The 22,566-nt window shown below is 41.3% G+C and overlaps 1 protein-coding gene across 1 annotated transcript in view; it reads left to right on the top strand.

Annotated features, from left to right (window-relative positions):
* The window catches only part of thrab (thyroid hormone receptor alpha b), a 171,753-nt gene that overhangs the window by 107,755 nt on the left and 41,432 nt on the right, over positions 1-22,566 (top strand). The window contains exon 4 of the mRNA XM_085466833.1: positions 14,365-14,743. Within this exon, the coding sequence (XP_085322959.1) occupies positions 14,688-14,743 (56 nt within the window). The 5' untranslated portion in view covers positions 14,365-14,687. The remainder of the gene's footprint in view (positions 1-14,364; positions 14,744-22,566) is intronic.

The raw sequence follows: 22,566 nt of genomic DNA, 5'->3' as shown, positions 1-22,566 counted from the left end.
ACACGCCGACACACCACACAGTCACACCTTTTCCTCTCTGGTAGAGTGACGTTTGGCGTGAGAGTGCACGCGCACAGAGGAAACTCTTCTCCAGCATTTCAGTCTTAAAGTTAAACCAGCATTATGCACCTGGTCCCTGCACTGGTGACCACTACGGAAAAAGTTATTTTATTTTTAAATAGCTAAATAGTGGTCCTCCTAGGACCTGGCGTCCACATATGTGGACATTTTGGGTTGTCTAGACCAATATACTCAATTTTGCTCTACAAGGGCCTGATATCCACTTACGAGGACATTAATACTGCCACTGTTTTATCAAAATTTAAAACGAATATCCTCATATGTGGCTCTCATTTTTCTTAGATCGGGTAAAAAAAAAAATCTGGTGATTCTTTGTTTTTACATTGACCGGGTCCCAGTCAGCCCAAATATCAAAGAGAAATTAAAAATGCATGCCGTGGAAGAGTTCGGGTCTTTGGAGGTTAAAGTTTCTTGGTTGCAATGATGCTAGATGTTTCCTAGGGTTTACTTTGAAGCACCGAACTGGACCTCTCAGCTATATTTGAGTTTGAGTTAAGTTTTTTAATATAACTGTCTTACAAATTATGTCTTGCTGTGAGGTGTGGCCCATCCAAGAAGCCTGTGCTGGTGATTGAAGTAGTAGTAATTGCTTTATATATTTCTTAATGCTAAATAACGGCTTTCTGTATCTGTGCAGTGGACCCATACATTTGATGGATGCACCTTTTGTTGTTACCTTAACACTCCACCTTCTTGTCCAAGTATGCTCAGTACACCAAAACGAACAAACAAAAGCGACATAGAAGTAAAATTGCTGAAATCAAGGCTTAAAAAGCAGGATTGCACTAACCAATGGGTGATGTCATGGTCCATCATTTATTTACAGATTATAAAAGAGATAAGGGAGTGTGGGTGGTTGTCAACCACCCATTGTTGCTAATACCCGTTAATTCTTTAACTTTGTTACGGTCCTTGCAGGGTATCCTTCTGAAGTTGCCTGCGTGGGCGTGTCCTCTCTTGCCTTAGGTGCCACCTCTTTCTTTCGTACAGCTGACTCCCATCAGCAATTTAAAGTATTTAAGGGCAGAGAAAGGTGAGCTCGGGTGCCAGGATGCCATGTGAGTGGGTGCAGCTAGTGAGCTGCACTCCTGCTTGGCAGAGAGGAGTGTGTTTGGTTACTAACCACTAACCCTGACTTACTTTTCAGTTTACTGACCGACGCTTGAGTTTTGTTTTGTTTCTTTAAATGGTGATAGCGGCTTGTCTGTCCGTCTCTTTTAGCTGAGTTATTAATAGAAACTTTAATAAAACTCTTTAATTTAACCATTTTGCCTCTCTGTCTCCTTTTTCCGACCCGGACACTTTTTGTTACCTTCCCTAATCGCCTGGACCCTTTTAGGGGAACACAACAAACTTCCAAAAGGAGCTATCCTTCATCCATCTGTCGTGTCCTATTAGCTGTGAGGAAATGAACAAGTGTCAGGAAGTGGAAGTATACTATACAGCCTCCAGTTTCACAGAATGCACTTTTTTAATAAGCTGGAGAAACGGCTGAATGTGTGTTTGTAAGAATGGGTTAGAAAGAGGCTTAGCTTAGCTGCATTGAAAGCGGTGAGCTGCAGGTCGCTGTCTAAAACCTCAGTTGCAAACTTTTGTCGGGAGCTCTGCTGCACTCAGTGGCCCACCTTAAAAAAGAACAAGAAACAACAGCCATTGGTGCAAAAGAGAAAACTCGAAGAGCAAAGAAAGAGAAGCTAGCTGGATTTGTTTTCCAAACTCAGTCACATTCTTGGCAGCACCTGAACTTGTCCTTGCCAAAGGAGGGTGGGAAGAGGAGGGACATGAGGAGAGAGGAGAAAGTGGAAGTAAGAGCAAGAAAGGGCAAATTGTTCTCCGCCTAGTGCATTAAGAGTTAATATGTCAAAAGTACCTGGAGATGTACAGCACTGTGCACTAAAAGTATAGCAAGGGTGCTTTTAAAAATAAGGCACTGGATTGTCTACACGGGGTTTTTCAGGTATTTGGCAGGCTTTGCTCCGTTCTGTGGATTTAGACAGCCTCTTTGTTTAATTGCGGACTGATTCCATGATGGTGAGATTGGGGCTCTATGAAAGCCTCAGCATCAGATTGCCACAGTCAACTCACCTCCCTCCATGCAAACTACAAGTAACCACAGCAGAGCAACCAAAGCAATTAGAAGGAGGCTGCCAGCAACCACTACACACTCTGTAGGCCTGGTTCAGGAGCTTAAGCAACTGATTTTACAGCAGCTGACATACACATTTTTCACGGTAAGTGTCGAGGGGTCAACAGCTGGTCTCTAGGCATATATGACCTGGGCCTTACTCATGCTGCACTTTAATCTTTGGCCTCAGTTTAGATCTGTATGCAAACACAAGGGTTACTTTAGTTGCAGTACAGTACCTTTAGGCCTGCTGACCATCCTATGTTTACTTTTTTAGGATTAACACAGACCTGTTGGAGAGAGTTCATTTTAATCCAGCTTTGCCCTTTTGTTTTGTTTTTTTACAAGCCTGTTCTGTGTGCATTTATTTTTACTTTTGTCTTTAAAAAGTACCACTGCAATAAAGCTGCCTTTAAAGCGTTTAAAACATAGATTTAACTGTGATGGGAAACAGTGAAGAAAACCATGTTAATAAACTTGCCAGGATCAACATATTCAAATGTAATATTATTGTTTCTTTGGACTCTGAGAACTTATTATAAGCAATTATTTACCTGTCTCAAAGGCTAATTGATTCATCTGTTGAATGATAGAATTAAATGACACGTTTATTGGCAATAAAAAAAACCAGCTTCATAGCCGCAACCTTTATTGATTATTTTTAACGTTAACTGACGCACAAATCAAGATCAGAACAGACGGCATAGCAGAAAGACACAAAGGAAGGACACAAAACGTCTGTTGTTTTTACTTGAGCCTGGTTAAGATTTATGGGCTGTCTGCTTTAATGGGACAATAAAATGTTAAGAATAGGAGACTTTGTACTGTTGGGAGCGACGAAGGGGAGGCTGGCAGCATCATTAGCGACTTGGCCGTGCCCTGCTAGTATTCAAATGTCTCATGTAAATTTATGTCTTCCATTGGTCTTCAGTTTCGGTGCCAGGCGCCAGCGTGATCTGCTGTGGTGTGCCGCTGGGCTTCCCTTTAAACAGCTACTGCTGACATGCCGCTGAGCAAGGCAGCTGACCTTTAACTGTCCACGGTTTGTTTGAACACTGTAATTGGGCAGCTACTGAGGTCGAATGTGTGCTCAGACTCCTTAATCTGGGTAAACAAAGGTTTTAAAGTATTTCCAGCATGCCTGTCTGTATGTGAACTGGCTCTGCTGACTTCTCTCTGCTCGCTTGCCTGTTTCAGCAAGACCAAGCAGCATCCTCGTGGGCTGAAAAAATGAATCCGATGTTAAAGTGCAGTTCTTCTTATGTCCACTTGAAGCTGGCTCCATAATGCGAGTCAGTTCACACAGGCTCTCATATTAGTGTGTCCAACACTAAATTTCTCCTTCACAACAACCATGCAACTTTTTCATTAGAAGTCTCCTCTGTAAGAAATCCTTGTTAGGGGCCACGATAGGTGACAGGTGGATGCAAATACAGGAGCCATCTGGCTTCACCTCACATAATTAGAGAGTCTGAAATGAACAGCTAGCGCGTGCTTGTGGTGTGCTGCCTGCCTTTTGACGCATTTGTGAGGTAATGAGCTGACAAAATATTATGGCCTGCTGTGCGTTTAATTGCATTAAAACCCCACCCAAGAAGTCTGTTCTTGAGTTTGGGGAAGTTCTGGTGTTTTATTCATCGTTTATTTATCACTAATTACCACAACTTAGTGTGTGTGTCTGTTATGAATGTATCCATGCAGTTTGTGGATGAACCTTACTCACCAAGTTCTGTTAGTTAGTCCCTTCATCTAAATATGGTCAGTTTTGACTACAACAACACCAAAGGTAGTATTAATTAGGATCAATAAGGGCTTCAAAATGTTTAAGTCTGTGAGTTCACAGTAGTTATGTCCTTTTTTTTGTTTGGAGTCGTTTTTTTTTTTATGCCTTTTTTGGTAACATGTCTTCTTGATGATTGAATAGCAAAATAAACAGCGGTTCTGCTTTCCTGTGAGTGCTGTTCTACCAGCTTTATCGTCGCCACGATCGTCAGTGAGAGTGGCATGTTCAAAGTATATGGTAAGGACAGATGGTGAAGAGGCGACGAAAAAAATTGCAAGGGCATAAAATTAAGAAAAAAGAAGAGATGACAGAGATAGTTAATGCAAGGATTAAGAGAAATAGCAGTGGTGGTTGGGGGGCAATATGCAAAACTTGCAGTATGCATACTTAAAGACAAGTGCATGCAAACTGAATGAGAATGCACTGCAGTTATACAAGAGGAGAAACTCTTTTCAGGGTTTTTTGGAAAACTGGGGGATTTAGCATGTCTTGTGTATCAAAGCGTTTGATATACAAGCAGTGAGACGAGGGCTCTTTTGGAAATGAAACCCTGTTGTTACGAACCAAGCAAAGAACATGTGTCACATTTTAAAAAAATCCAGTGTTTGTTTGCTTGACATCTGAATTAAGGATACATGAGGCAAACCAAGCGCACCTAATTACACCCGAACGCTCGCTGTCAAAGTACGTCAGAGTTCGAACTGTTTGTAACGAGAGATTCCTACATGCTGTTTTTCTTTAAGAGTTTCCTGCGGCGCCTGTCGCAAGCTGCTGACTGAGTTGTTATTGCTTCCACCAACGTAAATAAATGGATGTATGCACTTTCTGAGTAGTTTCTGTATTTGTCCTTTACCTGACGAGCATGAAACCTTGAATCCCCATCTGTGTATACACGTGGATGTTGAACATTAACATTTTTTGTGTATGCAGACATCTGTGATTGTATATACTCGCAACATCAAGGTCACGCTTAGAAGAATGGCCGCAACAGACATAATTTTGTTGCTTCGCCGTGATCTATTAGCGCATATTGATAATTCCCTGGCAGTAATTGGCCTGGAGAGAGACCAAGCATGAAATATGATGTCTTTGCCTTTGACTACTTTTAACCCTGAGGTACTAACACCTCCTTCCTCCTCCCCTTTTCTACCACCGTTTGCTCTATGATCGGACTGCATCAACAACTTTGCCCTGCCCCTTCTTCATTACTTAACCACTAATTGCCCCGGCAACCCTTGGGATTCGGGAGCACTGACCCCAACGTCTGCTGTCATGGTGTGAATTTTAATAAGGGCTCTCTTCAGGAGCTCAAGAGGCTAGGCATGCATGCACCATCATCCTCCACTGCATTAACACTGGCATTTACATTATAACTGCTGCAACTACAGGGAAAGACATGTTTATGCTTTGTTTTTAATGTGTGCTTATTTCACCTCAACTAATTTCATATTTTAAATGAAAAGACATGTGTATAAACTTTTGTACATGAATATCTGTACTAGTAGGGCCTTTAGCAAGCACCATGTAGGCTTGACTGCAATCCTTATGATTTAATTAGCTCTAAATCAAAATGCTCGGGCAACACATAAGGGTGCATATTTTCTCCTAATTAGACACTGGACATTTTGACATTTAAATAGACACGTAATTGGGGTGGGGGCATATTTTTAGACTTGCTCCGAAGCGTCATTAGGGTTGTCAATCTTAGCCTTGAACTGGTTTTTAGAGGTTACAAACTGCATGCAGAACCATCGAGAACGTGTAACCAAACAGATTTACTGCAGGTTCTAGATTTGCTGAGATAGAACAGTAATGAGGGTGTGTACAAAATTGCTTGCAAAGTTCCTGATGCATTCCTGAGTCATGTGCACAGGTAAATTTACTTCTAACTGACATGCATGTGTGTGTTAGTGGATCTGACCCATAAACTGAGGTGTGCTGCTTCATAGTGACGATTGGTCAAGATTTACAGGCTTCACTTAGTAATCTACTAGGTTAAGGGTCAATTTTCAGCATGCAAACGTGTGAAAAACACATGATAAGACAGTGAAGGTGCTCTGGTGGTTTTGTCTCTATTGCAGATGTGCAGTTGTGGTAAACAAAGAAAGAGAAGTTTCCTTTAATTATGTGAAATAATGAGGGTGTAAACATTGATATAAAAGGGCATCAATTTCATGGATATTTGCTCAATGCGTCCATTAAATGAACAGTTTTCAATGTCATATTCTGCTAATGAATGAATGGATTAATAATAGGCCAACGGTTTAATTCAAAGATTTGTTTTCTGCAACAATCCAGACTTCATGATCTTTAGCGCAGACGTGCTCGACTGCAGTTTGTCCTCTTTCGTGTACAAACAAAGTCGCATAAATCCTGCGTTTGCGCGCGAAACATTTTTACGAAGTGTTTGTAAATGAGGCCTGTCATCGTCTTTTCGCCTGGGATACCACAAACAACGCAGTCGCTTCATCGACAAACATTCATCAGACCACTCGAGCTGGTTTTACGATCGCATCGGTCATGCGAGGGTTTAAAAATATTGTTCGTTGACAGTATAACAGAAGACCTTGAGTGACACGAGACGTGCATGTCAGATGTGGCAAATCAGTTTCTCATTGATGGTTTAGAAGCTGGAAGTTTGCAATTAGACATAGATGCAGCAACATCTGCATGTCAAAGCTGCACGACAGCTTATTCTCACATGAACTGACTGCCAGCTGATGTAGAGATAAAAAAGAAATGTCCTTTTATTTTATTTCAACCACTTATTTTCTTTTGATTTTCCCCAAATCGATACATATTAACAATATCCACATTCTCCATTGTCATCCACCTTCATTTCCTCTGTTTTTCAAGAGCAGAGGTACCTTGATTTTTCTTTAATTTTCTCGTTTTTCTTTCTTTTTTCTGGCCTGAAACGGCATAGAAAGAGTTTAATTAATTCTGCTTCTCCAGGCATCAACATGCATTCGCTAGTTATTCTTTTGATGCATTTTAAAGCATACAATTAAAGGTGAACCCTGTTTGAGGGGAAAACGCCAGCGTTTGCAGGTCCAATTAAAATTTTGAGGCTGTACTGGAAAGTGTGCTAGTCAAGGTAGATGAAGCTGAGATGTGAGTTTTAAAGAGTGTGGGTGGCTGTGTGTGCTTCCTAGAATTCCTTGAACCTAAATTTTGGAAGTCTTTTTCACATAAAATGTCATCGCATCAATATTTGATGAATGCACAGTCATCAGGATCTTTATGAATGCGTCATCTTGTCCATCAGAAAACAGGATCTAAAGAATGTTATGAGTGTTGTAAATCACTTGGAGCAAATGTAGCTGCATGCTCTGCATGCATGCATGCAAAATTAATGTCGAAATCTTTGAAAACTAAACTTTGGGATACTGGTTTGTCAATAAACTTCTGCTGCGTTACTTTATACCGTACTTGTGACAAAGTTTTTCCTTTTATACTGTGACTGCTGCTGCTGCAGGCTCTTCTTCCAGAAATCTCATGCGGTAATGCTATCTTATGATAACACTGGCATCATGGTACAACGATTCAACAATACTGGACACATTGACAAGACAATCTATGACACATCATGATGTCTGTTAAAGGTAACTGGATTCTGGTTTCTGTGTCAGTGTGCCTATCATTATCATTGTTTAAAGGTGTTGGTTGAAATTGTTTGCTTTATGATTAGTGCACCGATTTCCCCGTGAGATTCTTCCTCATCACTGCAAGTCGATGTAATTGACACCACAAGGAGTCATGAATGAATGAATCTGGGGCACATTCAGTGTGAAAACAGTATGCAACAGTTTGCTACAGTTTTAAGGTTGAATAACTCACTGAAAAGGTGTGCATCAGTAGGCAGTGAGCATTAGTTTTCTCCTTTTTTTTGTTCTGTTTTTGGGTGTGAAAATCATGCCTATGTATACGTTAGAGAGCATTTACTATGTTTTGGCAGGCTAAATGGATGGACACTGGTGAAGTTCAAAATGTTGTATGAGGTGTTTTGATGCGTTTCAATAGCTGCAGTGACCGCTATAGGGGGACTTTATGATATAAAGTGGATTAGTGTGTAATGGACAACCAATGAATGTTAGAGGTGATTCTCTTCCCTATACTCTGTCTCTTGGCTGACCTTTACTGTTAAATAAAGACAAGAATGCTCAAATTTGGCACAGTTTTCATTCACTTTCAGTACACCAGGGGGATTAGCCTGGAGAAGGCTCCACGAGAGACGTTGGTGGCCTATTTTCAAATCAAGGAGTAAGGTTATTGTGGGTTTTTTTTGTATGTACAGTAGTGGTAGTAGTAGCTTGGTTTCAACGAAACGTAATTCTTTCATGAAAATTCTTTCTTTTCACATTTTATAAGTGGTCAGAAACTTGTAAATAACTCATGAAAGAATAAAGTTGCGTTGAAACCACACCATTGTTTTTCTTGTGACATTACCAATCAGTTTGATGTGTCGCATGACCCTCTTCCTATTGAAAAAATAAAAGCTGTATCCAAGATGGCCGACTTCTAAATGGCCACCATGGTCACCACCCATCTTGAGGAGTTTGCCCCCTCACATACGTATACTAATGTGCCACAAACAGGACTTTAATATCACCAACCATTCCCATGTTATTACGGTGTATCCATATAAATGGCCCACCCTGTATGTTCATGTTCAAAATACCCGAATGAGAGCTTTGACAAGCTCTACCTCGTCCTGTTATTTGTCTTCGAGCTCACATATAAGTAGGTTTGTTTTGTCTTCATTCCAGCTTTCATCAGCTTTACTTCCACTCTCCATGTACTGTATATATTATCCCCAACTTTTTTTCTTGGCTCTTAGTCTTTCACTTTGCCCCCTTTCATCTTCCCTGTTTCATGCTGTCTTTCCATAGCTCAAGTATGCAATGTACACATTACTGGCCCTAGACCACTTAAAATATATTTTCATGCCCTGACCTTGGATATAGGGAATATTTATACAAGCATAACTCCCTGAATTGGATCAAGGACGAATGAGAGCAAACAAGGACACAGTTAAGATGAAACAGGTGAACGTTATAGCTTGTGGACAGGGGGAGATAAGTTTTATTGCAAAGTCTAATGCGATGTCACTTTTTGACAAAGACTTATAGAACATTTCTACAGTCACACATACACACACACACACATATATATATATATATATATATATATATATGGGGATGTTCTAAGTGTGGTAGGGTAGCAGATACAGCCTCACAAGTACTTAACAAGCTCGAGGCTCAATCCTATCTGTGATCATGATACCGTGTGCCACTTTGTGTTGCATAAACTCACAGGTAGTGAGTTTATAGAAGAGAGAAGTTGTGGAAGAGTTTGTCAAACATGGTGCCGAGTTTGGACGATCTGTTTAATGACTCAACAGTCTTTGTAGTAACATGAATTAAAGTTAATGCCTGTTATAAATCAATACAAAGGTTAGGGAGCTCTCTGGGTGGAATTCAGAATTTACTGTATGTCCTTTTAAAGGTTGAACGCTTTAAAGAAGCCTGGTCAATAGCAGAGATCAGTAAACAGCCCGTGTTTTTTGATTTAACACTAAAGGAGTGTTTTTAGAGTAACTGTTTTTAAACGGTGTGAAAACAGAAAAAATTCACCACCATCAAAGTTTTTGGAAGCCCATTTTTGGTAGGACCATAAATGGTATGAAAAATAGACTTAGACTTTGAATCTGAAAAGTGAAGCCAATGTGGAAGTGTGTTAAACCTGCAGTCTTTTTAATGGCCAACAGGGGACAAGTGCTGCAAAAAGTCATGTAGCCAGTATTTGCAACCAGTGACTGCACTCGACTACTACTGATCCACGCTGCACAGGACCCAGCTAGTGAGCCCACTGAGGCCCAGGCTTGTGTAGCTCTTTGGGGCTGAGCTCGGTTGGGCCTAGCCCCATGGGCTCATGCCTTGTTGCAAAAGTTGCTGGAAGTAGCCAAGGAGAGGAGACTCTACCCCTGTGATCTGGACTCTGGAGAAAATTGATGGAAACACTTGAACATTAAAAAACTGACAGTCTTTAGTTTTAGGACTAAAAACTGGAAGAAACTCCAGCAGTGAAGTCCAGGCCTCCAGTGCGGGAAATCTTACAATTTAGAACAAATTAGAAAAAAACATGCACTAGCACTTCCCTATAACTCGCTGTTGGCAAACACAATACAGTGAGGAAATGTAGAGAAAAAATGAAGAGGGTGTAAAAAGGTTCACAACGAAGTAAAAGTCGACAAAGAGCAGTGCCTCTGCAATTAGCGATGCTAAAGCAAGCAGAAGAAAAGCTCGGATGGCACATAGTTCCAGGGCAACCACCCCAGTGGGTACTTACCCTCTTATAGTTGCCAAAGCTTTTTAGTCCAAAAGAAGCTGTTGTAACTCCTAACCAGAGGCTTGAAGCACTATTTCTACAAATATACCCCGAAACTAAACCTGCAGCATCATTATAATTTACAGTTCCCTAGAGCCTCGCTGTTTATAGATACAGTGAAGAAAATGGAAAGGAATAGGGTCCAGTTCTAAAAAGACTTGTCTTGCTCTAATAGCATATGGTACTTGGATGTAATTTCAGTTCCTAATCAGACAATACTCTGCTTTCAGATTTTGAGCTCATTGTTCCAGTGTGATAAACGACTTATTGTTTGTGTTACAGACACATACTGAGGTTAATGCCACTTGTAGTGGTGATCTGTTGATGTTGATAGAGAGTAGAGCTATGATAAAGCACACTCCATTTATATTTGATATGCAGTTTATATCACTCCTGTCCTATATCAATATCACGCCACAGTTTGCCCTGTTGGTTTCAGCCTTGTAGACTACTCCGCTCAGTGTGTGTGCGTGTGTTTTATCTTTAAGTGTCTTTAAGTGCCTACTTCATGCCTAATGTTTAGTCTTTGTGGGGTTCTTGATTAAGGTTGTTTTGTTTAACAGATGTTTATTAAAATTTTTAGCTGATGATTGTACAATGTTTGCAATGTTAATAAAACCAGTTTTATTATTCTCACATACAACTCTGCATTCAGAAATTTATCGGTGGTTGGTAAGGGCCCAATAATGCAAAGTCCAGCAGCAATCCATTTGAATCACAATCAGAATACTTTATTGATCCCTGGGGGAAATTATTTTTCGTTACATATATATAGGTGAGCACGGTGCCACGGTGGTTAGCACTGTTGCCGCACAGCAAGAAGGTCCTGAGTTCAATTCCAACATCAGGCCGGGGTCTTTCTGTGTGGAGTTTGCATGTTCTCCCCGTGTTTGCGTGGGTTCCCTCCGGGTACTCTGGCTTCCTCCCACCGTCCAAAGACATGCAACTTGTGGGGATAGGTTAATTGGAAAATCCAAATTGCCATTAGGTGTGAATGTGCGAGTGAATGTGAGTGCGAATGGTTGTCTGTCCCTGTGTGTTGGCCCTGCGACAGACTGGCGACCTGTCCAGGGTGTACCCCGCCTCTCGCCCTATGACAGCTGGGATAGGCTCCAGTACCCCCCGCGACCCTGAAAAGGATAAGCGGAAGCGAATGGATGGATGGATGGGTGGATGGGCATCAACACACATACTGCACATTTGTCAGCTGCACATCCATGATGTGAATCTCCTGTGTCTCCATTGGACAACAACCATGGCACATCCAAAGTCACCTAAATCACCTTTTTTCCCTGAATTCTGATGCTCTGTTTGCTGCCATGTGTCTGGCTTATTAGATATTTGCATTAACAAACAGATTAAATGGATAGTGAGTAGATGCACCGTATATAGTGTTGTGGAAGTTTTCCATTAAATAAAGCCTGCAGACGAGCGGTGAGCGGTAGCTAACATTCTTTAATCACAAAGAAAGAACAGAAAAACCTGAGCTTGGTGGAGAGCCTGCATGACCGCGGGGCAGACGGCCAGCAGAGTCTCCCGAGCCTAACATGGCTCTCAGTTAAATACCTTCTTCAGGAACAAAAGGCAGTACACAGCTGTTTCACACCTTAAGGTTCACACTCCCTTGCTACCTCAGAGAAGAGTCCGTCAGAGAAGATACAAAAGATTCTTCCTGTGAAGTTGTCTGCTTCCCCCAACTTCCTTACTAGACCCCCACCATTTGTCTTACTGTATGAGTGTGAGACATGTTAAAATCCACTGGCACCAAGGCATCATACAATAAAATAATGTTATTAATACATAATTTAAAGAAATTCCTATACAATCAGCAGACAGATGGAGCAGTGGGCCTGCATATATACACCTCTGCAAACATAAGGAAAGAGGAGATGGAGGAGATATTTACTTACCTATGTCGAAAATTGCATCTTTATATATTAGAAGAACATAGAAGTCATTTAACTTTATTTGCATGCACTGATAAATGATGTAGCCTACCTTCATTAGTGGTCATGCTTTTACAGATGAACATTGGTCTTTAAATTCTTTTTAAGTGGAGGAAAATGGATTGATATGCAAAATGATTTAAAGAAATCTTGGTGCACCACCACACATTTGGATTTTATCTTGCACTCTTACTGTTTTCAGCAACCATCGGTCTGATATTATCAGATTCAGGGTTTCACAATCAGTCACCTTCTGCTAATATGGCCACAAAATAACTGATAAAAGCCTCATTTTCCTGTTTAGAAAGGTTGTTTTTAAAACAGTATTGCACACAGCATATTCTCTATGTTAGTAATACTAATTTGGTCTCATTTGTGGCCATTCTTGTGCTCTGTGTGTGCTCTGTTGTTAGAAAGCTATCGAATGAAGGGTTAGCAAAGGAAAGAAAGAAGCCTTCCTTTAACAACAGAGGGAGGAGGGCAGGGGTTAAAGGATCAAGATCCTCTTAGTACTTACACAAACACACATACCCTTTCACGGATTCAGCTGCTAATCTTAAAACTACTTAACCCTTTGCAAGAGGTGACGTTCTCTAAGCAGTTTTCCAGGAACTAGTAATGGCACCAGTAACAGCTGAACGTGACAGAGTTTCTGACCTTCAGACCAACTTATCCAGCTTTAACTTTGTGTATGAATGGGGAAAAAATCTATTTGCTTCTGCATGCATGAGTAAAAGCCTCTATTTCTTATGTCCAAGGGTCATGTAATGGTAGATGGAGTATGAGTCTCAGTGGATTTGACAGCTTAACTCAGTGGTCACAACATGTGGTGAAGTACTTGTTTGGTTGTAGTATGGCCACATCCTTGGTGAAACAAATTCAGAAGACTTTTTTTGATCGTTCGTGGCACAAGACCTCAAACCTGGCTATTTTTTAGCTTTTTCTTGCCTGTAGACTCGGTCTGGTGTCCCGTTCTCACTTTATCAGTTGTCTGCATTCATGCAGATCATACATTCAGATGGGTAGTTAAATAATGCCCACTGGGAGGGAGCGCCAAGATAACAACGTGCACCAAAATGCCTTATGTGTGGGATAATTGTAGCTAAACTATGAAGTAGTCTGGGTTCAGTTCCAAGCTCCTACAATTTTAATGTCCTAGGGCAAAGGCGCTTACCCAACTGCTCTTTGTGGTTAGGCCACTGCCTTGTATGACTTTCTATGACTTGCTGCCATTGCTGTTTGTGTGGTTTTTTTTTTGTTTGTTTGTTTTTTGTACGTGACTGACAGGCAAATTGTAAAGCACGTTGTATAAATGCTTTCTGTTTCAAAGCAACATGTCAGGTCTCGGATCAAGTTTGTGTCTCAGGTTTTGAGATGGGTTGGGTTTTACAGAGTTGAGGTCTGATTTCTGTGTCTACCTTGGTTCCTAGTGATTCAAATCTTGGGATCATTCTCTCCGACACATTTTTATAGAGCATTGTAGTGAAAAAAGTAACCTTGACTCTGTGACTGCAGCTTCTCTGATATGAACACTTCCAGATTTCTCCAGCCTGCTGTCACAGGAAACTCACTGTCAGTTTGGACTCTTAGGACTAAAATGAGTGTTGTGGTGTTGTGTGGAATGTCTTGTTGTCTTTGAAAAGGTTGTTTCGAGAACAACCAGGTCTTCAGTGGCTGTCTTTGTAGCAACTTTATTCTGTTGCTTTCCACCGAAACTACAACTACTTTAACTACCTTCATTCAGAGTTAAGCCATAATTCCTCCATAATTAGTGACGTGGTTGCTGCGTTCTCTAAGTGCGTTCTATCTAACATTCACACACATTCATCAGAGAGCAACTTGGGGTTATTATCTTGCCCAAGGACAGTCTAAACTTCAATCTATGCCTGATATTTCAATGTGGTTTCTATTTTTCCAGTGTATTAATCATTAAGTGATCATTATTGTCCTGATAGATGGGAGCTTTAGTCGTGCACATATTCCCATTGTTTCATATCTGGAGACTTTTTAATCTGAGTGTGACCTTTGTTCTCTTCCAGCCTGGATCCCAGTCCTGCCACTGCGTTCCTGAGACTGTCATCCACCTCCAGCCCTGGCCTCAAGGCCAGCTGATATACCCGAGGAACCTACATCATCTTTCATATTTTCCAGCATCACCCTGAGCAACAACACACCGGGTGCACTCCTTTTGGAGAAACGCCCAAAACCCACCTTCCGAGGACACCAGGGACCGGCCCCTAGGGACTGGCCCCTGTTATGTTTTGTTGACCGACTCGTCCCAACCGGCGAATGACAAGTGTGCATCCGAGGGTGGGGCTTGCCTCAGTCTCTCATGATTGGCTGCTGGATGGAATTAAGGTGAATGGAACACATGCCCAAGGAGCAGGACTCTAACCCATCAGAGGGAGAAGAGAAACAGTGAGTTTGAATTATGTATTTATTGTTTAACGTTAACACAGTTTAATGCCTCAGAAGCAAATTTTGAAATTTTGAAATGGCATCGTTGTTTCATAATGGCTGTTAAAAGTAAGCAGTAGTCGTACCAGTTCCTTTATAGCCATCCCATCTCCTTCTCTACCTTTAGCTTTCCTACTGTAGGTTGTATCTTTACTGAAGCAGCCATGATTTTTTTCTTAGTGCTGTAGAAAAGAGGTTTTCTGATAAGGCAGTATTCATTTTTCAAGATAAGCTAAGCATCGTCGTGTTCTCTTTTTTCCTCCGTACCACTCGCCCCTCTCTCCCTCTTGCCCTTTCCCTCTTGTCTGAATTGTTTCTGAGAAACTAGACCTTCAGCTGCTCCTGACCCTGACGTCCGCGCCCTCGCTCAGCTTCTTCAGACTGAGTCAGTCTAGCCTAAATGCAAACAAACATGGCGCTTTTTAAGCCCCTTCTCATTAATGAAAACATAATATTAGTGGAATGGACTGTTTTCTCATACTGCTAGAGGAAGGGGCCCCTCTGTATGGAAGAGGCCTCTGGGTAAAGGAAATAGTTATCGCTGTATATCAGGCTGCTTTGGGTTTGAAACAAGTCTTTAATTAGAAAGCACCACGATTTCCTTTCATTTGAACTGTGAAATGTCGAAGGTAAAGACACGTCGCCTTCACAGTTATTTGAAGGTGTAATGACAGGTTGGTTTTGTGGTTTCACAAAATAAGTGTTGAAAGCTTCATGAAAGCTTCTGTTTAATCACATCAGGTCTTTATTTTATAGTATTTGTTGTTGCCCATAAGTTCTTAAATGAGCAATTTTAACACAACAGAAATCTGTTTCACCCTTAAATCAAGTATACGTGTTTCTCCTCTGGCATGAATCTAGTGGAAACTAGCTGGTGGTCAGAATCTTAAGAAGTACACTATAGCAACACCTCTTTCCACAAATCATGACCTAGATATGTGTGTGCAGTTTCATGTCGGAACTGTCTGACTACATCCGCCAATTAAAGCGTGCAGCCAGCTAATTACAGCTCAGCTGAGTGGGTTCCCATTAGTGTTTACATCCTGCCACGCGGTCACGAGCATGAGGTCACGGGTAGGTCGTTTTGCACAGCGATACAGTTGATGGGGGTAGTTCGGTAGAAAGGAAGTAGGTCCTACATAAACCTGCTCACAGTCCTGTTGTATTTGAACAGATGGATTAATAGCACTTTCAGCTTTTGGTTGCTCCCTTTTGGGCTCACCACAGTAGATCATCTACCTTCAACGAGTATCTTCTTCTGTCACACCACTTCTCATTTACAGGCTGAGCAGTCAGAGGATAAAGCGAGCATTTGAAGGCAGTACTGGACACCGGCATTAACATGCAGTGTTTGAATTTAACACCGGAACGTTTTCAGTCTTTCGTCTCCGCAGTCAAATTTATGTAAAATGTAAGGTCATGTTTTAGTTACCGTGTGGAGGGACTGACTGCCTGTTCCGCACCGTCAGAGGCCGACGGATTCCTAAGATAACACGGACACCTGTCAGGAGATTAACAGCTCTGCTGCCGGGGGAAACAGAAAGTCGGCGTGGCAGAAGACATCTTGCTTCATTTCACATGTGCGGGTGTAATAACTGAGTGTATCTCTGTTTACACCTGTACCTGCTGGCTGCAGTACTCTGCACGTTAAAAGGACGATGAATTAAGCTCCCGAGGCTACAGACTGGAGTGGTTTCTGCTTAGAGTGGATATCACTAATGCGCTCAGCATGACAGTGGATTTTATTAAATTTCTACCCCTCCCTTCTGCGTGTTGTCAACCAGTTGTTGTGATCTGATCCGGTCCTTTAAAGTGGTGTTTTGGATACCAGAAGGCAGACGGAGAATACGCCCTCCTCCTAAAGATTGATTGATACATCGTCAGCCTTGTTCAGCTGATTTTTGTTTTCTTTTTTTTTTCTATAAATAAATCCATACAAATATACATTCTATGCACTAAATTTCATTCTCGGCACTCGCTTTTGATGCTGTTTTGCTTCGTGCTCCTATTAACATATTAAGATGCACAAATTGCTGCACATGTCGGATTCTTCCTTGCATCACTCCTCTGAACGTGTCACCATAGCTGACGCAAGACTGCTTGCACTGTGTTGCATTAACAGTGGTAAAGGCTTACACCATACAAGTGTTGTGTAGTCTCTTGTATCCAGGAAACTTTGTTCACGAGGCGCAAGGCCTGTTTTTATCCTTTGCACTTATGTGAGATCCTCCCATCCATCATGCACGAGAGACGATCACAGCTCAGCTGGTGGTGCTTGTCTGCATGTGGAATCGTTGGCTTTCTCTGTGTACAATAAGTATTAAGTGCTCCTCTCAACTGTAAATAACATAAGATGGCTCGCAGTAATTGTGTCGTGCTGTTGGATTTGTGTCAGGGAACGCACTTAAGCCTCAAACAGACCTGCTGTTCTTAATTTCTACACGTAGAGACAAATGGAGGACGCCTGTCCTGCAAAGGAAAACAATGACATTGACACACATGGAGAATATGTGCTCTTTCTCCAAATCATATGCCGTATGTAAACCTAGAGATGGACTTAACGACTGTCAGGCCGATTATGAATGCAGTTTGGAGGTGCTGGCTGATGAGGACCAGTCCCACCAGATCAGTTCCAGTTGGGCTCAGCTGGTGTTTACATTCAGCAGATAACGCCGTGCAGTGTGTGCGGCGTGTAAAGATTCTAGTCTGAATTCTTCGGAACAGTCACTGCCAGACGTTCTCATTCAGATATTTTTTTAAACCTTGTTTAAAATTTGTAACTGACAGCCGCGATTTATGGCGTCACTGTTGCTTGGAAGATGCAAAACAAACACGAGAAGAGGAATGGCGGGCGAAAAAGTTTGTGACATAGAAGTATCCCTGCAGAGCGTCCCCTCCTTGGATGGTCTCGCACATTTTGATGACGCTATATACAAGCCGCACAGTGTTATGGTAAAAATAAAACCAGCTGTGATTGTTTGGCTCTCTGCGCTGCACAATTTCTTTGTTTGTTTGTTTCGTTTTTGCACACTACGTTTTATTCCAATTGTCACTTATTTGAAAAAGTGGGACGATCCTCATCGAAGCACGTGATTTTTATTTCCAGTTATGTCTGCTCTCTTGCATCTGAACGTAGTGCATAAAATGTCCAGTCATGGGATATTTAACTGAAAGATGAAGGTGAAAAACTGGGGATAGGAGCAAGAGTGAAAGGGAAGGTTTACAAGATGAGACCTGCTATGATGTATGGTTTGGAGACAGTGGCACTGACAAAAAGATGGTGGAGCTGAAGATGAAATGATTATCAGTGAGTCTGAAAGAGACAGTTCAGGCAGAGCAGTTTGGAGACAAAGTTAGCGAGACAAGGCTGACATGTTGAGAGGAGAGAGAGTGGATATACTGGACCAAGGATGTTGATGATGGAGCTGCCAGGCAGGAGGAAAACAGGGAGCAGAATGATATTATCAGCCATTAAGTGCAGTGCATAGTGGACTGCTTTAAGGGATTTCATGGTTATGCATTGATTGCAAAGCTTTGCAGACAGTCGTCTACATGTTGTAGCTGTTTCCTGTCGCCCCCACCCTCAAACCGGGCACGGCTGCCCCTCCCCGCGGCTGCTCCTGCTGGGAAGGAAAATGGTTTGATTGTTGGGGTTTTCTCCAGAACACTGCAGGGTCTTTATCATATAGTATAAAGCGCCTTGAGGTGATTGTTGGTGTTATTTAGATAAATAAACCTGAAGTGAATTTTTACGCCATCTGTGTCACTCAATCTGCATATTTTGATCTTCAAGCATGTTTTGTGCTTCTTTTTCTTTATGCACTCAAAAAAAAAAATCTGCCCAAATTTCTGACTTGAATGTAAAATTTTCCCTGTAATTTTGTTACATAAGTAAAATTGTTACATTTGATTGAATCTGGTGAAGTACAATGTACTTGAATGAGCCTTTGATTGAAGGTGAAGAACGAGTGAAGGTTTTTTTTCCTCACTGCCAAAGTCTCTGTGTTGGTCAGATTTTCCCACAACAGTGTCTTTGGTGGAACTGAGCACATAAACAACATTCAGCTTTTCCTTCCCCCTATACATGAGGATGTCCTGCTGTGCCCACGTTAAAAGCATTGTTATTCGCTCTCTTCCTATGGATTTTACGACTATTACTTCCTGTTCCCTTGTTTGTGGATGCAGAGTGTAGTGGTTTACACATTTGCCTAACCAAGCAAAAGATCCCCAGTTTGATCCCATGAGGAGATACAGATCCTTGTGGGGGTTGTGTCAGGAAGAGCATCCAGTGTAAAAATCTGCCAAATGTTTTTGACACTGTAGGCGACCTGTGGTGAATAGGGGATTAGCTGAAATAGCTTTAAACGTCCCCTTCCTTTGTTCGTTGGGGACTTAAAAATGTATTTTGATCATCCTCGTTTGTTTGAGATCAGTGTGACCTGCAGTCTACCATCTTTTAAAGCTCTTAAACCAGAGTTTATTTCACAATTACCCCTAATGTGAGAGGCGGGTACCCATTAAGGCCAGGTGGGTGGGTGTCAATCTGTGAGTCAGTCGGCGTAAACCTCAGACTAATTGACTGAAACACTGTCAGGTTTTATTTCTGCATTTGTGAAAGAAAAGTCCCCCTGCAGGATCTCAGTGATACTTTAAAGAGCTGTGAACATTTCACGGCAGAACTGCATTTGTGTTGTTCGATTTGGGTTATAAATTTGAGTTATTATATCATGATCACAGAAATAACAGCAAATACATGCTGCAGATCTCTTTGGTGTGGTTACGTGTAAAACAAGTGCTTCATACTGGCAAAAGCACTGGGATTTCTCTCTCATGATCATGTAAAACCACCACGCCCAGTATGAAACTGTGAAAACTTTCAGTGAGAATTGGTTTGATTCATGCAATATCAGTCTATATTCGCTTTGTCGTGTGCATTAGTCTGGACTGAGAATTGTGTGAATAAATAGACTTCAGCGCTACTATGTTTGCATGACAGATTAATTTTATTCATCCTGTCAAATTTGCTAAACGAACTTGCAGCTTTAGTGAAATCTTTCTTTTAAAAAAAAAAAATTCACTTCACAGTATCAACATAAATAAGTCTGAACCTCTATATTTATAACAGAGTGTATATGTGCACACCAGACACATCTGGATATGGAAAAAAAATCCAGTTAAATGTAGTCGAATACCTACTAAGTGTTTCCCTTTGGTTTTAGTTCAGAACATTTCAAGCTGTTTATATTTGAGCTTTTAACTACATGTTTATTATTGGTTATGTCTGGGTTACTGTAGAGTCATGGATTTAATCAGAGGGAGTTGTCTTGCTTTCACTCTGTGGCATACTACATCCCCTTCTTCCTCAGCCTGTAATTTAGAGAGTGGCGGGAACAAAGTGTCCATTAGCTCTGGATGTATAGGACGGGGCAGACGCAGCTGTTGGCCCGCAGCATGTAAGCACAACAATAGGCGACTGTGGCCCTCTAAACATAGGACAGGGGCCTCTTTCAGTGTTTGTTATGGATATAATTCTCCAGGCTATTTTGAGCATCTTTGTGTTGTTCTGTCTAAGATGCACGAGCTTCAGAGCAGACAGTTTCCGTTCACCTAGATTAAAAAAGGCAACAAACTAGCCAATCACAGGCAGAGTATCGGCAGAATGTAGATAAGTGTGAAAAAGGAAGAGTGAGCGTGGTTAGGAGGGTAAAAATATTACAAATATGTATTGATTACATAAAGAAAAACTTTAACTGAGGTTACAACATACAAAAGTTATGAAAAGCTGTGTGTGTGTAATGCCACGGCTGTGGCTCAGGAGGTGGCGCAGGTCATCTCCTAATTGGAATGTCAGCGGTTCGATCCCATCTCTCCTAGATACTAGATACCATCCTTGGGTTGTCCCTGATGCATCCGTCACTGTGAATTTTAGGTTTAAAAAAAGCTTGTGTGAGCGAATGAGGCTTGTAGTAGGAAAGCGCTTTGAGTGCTCTGTTAGTAGGACCGATTATCTACAGAGCGCCTGCAGAGCTCTATAAATAAATATTTGCTGGCCTTTAGCAGCATAACACAAGGTTGATTCAGGGTCACCTGATCCAGTTCAAACTGTAAGCTTTATCAAAGAGCAAAGTTTAAATGTAGAGAGGTTTTCACGTCTTTGTCCTGCAGCCAAACTGGGAGCTGGTTCCACGGGAGAGGAGACTGATGGCTCATTGTGACATGTTGCATCATTAACATGGTCTAGAGTGCCAGATGTGCATTAATCCGCAGCCAAATATAGTCAACAACAAATGCTCTCACCAGCTGTTTTAGCTCCTTTTATAAATGCTATTTTTAAAAATGTATATGTCTCTAATGAGGGGAGGATTTAAGGCCTGAATGTCATAAACAGCTAGAGTATTCAGAGATTGTCTGTCTTTTTACGGGGGGAAATATATATTTACCCTTAATGATCTACACTGTAGTTCCCTGTGACTGGTGTTGGCTGCTTTTTATGTAGTGTATCTATATCTTTATTATTAAGTCCTCCAGTGTCAGTTACCTGACAGACCAGTAATACCTGTGTCGCGCTCACTGTCAGAGTCACAAGTGGAGAAGCTGACTGTATAAGAGGAGCCTGGGTGGTACCAAGTTCCATGGATAGGAATAAAAGGGAGGGAGCGGCAGAGAGTATCCATGTGGGTCAGCAGGCTAAACATAGCACGAGTGGACGAGATATCAGTGTGAAGGAGAGTGGGAAAAACAGACAGTGTCCATGCATGAGGGCCGTGCACATCTTTAGCTGCGGCTTTAACTAGAACTGTACCTCAGCCATGCATATTTTACATTCCCACTGCTACATCAGGTCAGCACTATGTGTTTTGTTTGTGTCATCCTTTTGGCTCAAACTCTTGTTTCTTCTCTTGTGTATTTGTTTTTGGACCGCGCGGCCACATTCGGCACACATGTCGAGCCGCAAGGAATTCATCTGCTGCTCTTGAACGCCAGTTTAGGTTTTATACTGTTTACTGCGGAGAATGTAGAGTATGTGCATTGAGTTTTCCGAGAGGCACAGTCTACAGGACTCGCACATTTAGAACTGTGTTGCAATCTGTATCTCGCCGCGGAGCAAGACCTGGGAATTGAACTTACTTTGGTATGCTCGTATAGCACACGCTGTCCTGCCTCAACCTGCAGAGACTCAGATTCCATCAACATATATTCAGTTTAAACCCATGAACAGAAGGTCTTCTATGTGCTAAGTGACCAACGTCTTCCTCAACTGTGCAATACAATTTTATATATATATTTATATATATATATATATATATATATATATATATATATATATATATATATATATATATATATATATATATATATATATATATATATATAAAACAAATCTACTTTTCTGTTTGTTTGTAGCAACAAAACATCATAACAGATGAAGATGCAACATGCCACTGTGAATCTAAACAGCCGTAAAAGCTTTCAGACTAAACCACTTTTTAAAATACAGTCATTTTATGCCATTATGTTATGTATTATACAGCTATTTTATTTTTCAGGGTCACTCGTCACAATGTCTGTCTTTTTTTAATGAGAGCTCTTTGAACAAAGAACACCTCTGAGGTTACTGCATAGACTGTATATAAAAGGCAGAGATAGGCAATGTAATATGACTCATTAGCTTCTGGATTCCCATATTAAAGCCTTGATTTTAGGCATTGCCATCTGGTAATAAGTTCTAAGTTGTGGTACCACAATGTGGATGTGACATCATGACTACATTTGAAGTTAGGGTG

This window comes from Copadichromis virginalis, linkage group LG8, assembly GCF_057382275.1.
Source record: "Copadichromis virginalis isolate Kocher_CV1m ecotype Utaka linkage group LG8, C_Virginalis_male_GT1.1, whole genome shotgun sequence".
NCBI lineage: Eukaryota > Metazoa > Chordata > Actinopteri > Cichliformes > Cichlidae > Copadichromis > Copadichromis virginalis.
The sequence above is the reverse complement of the archived record's forward strand: the minus strand, read 5'-3'. Positions and strand labels throughout refer to the sequence as shown.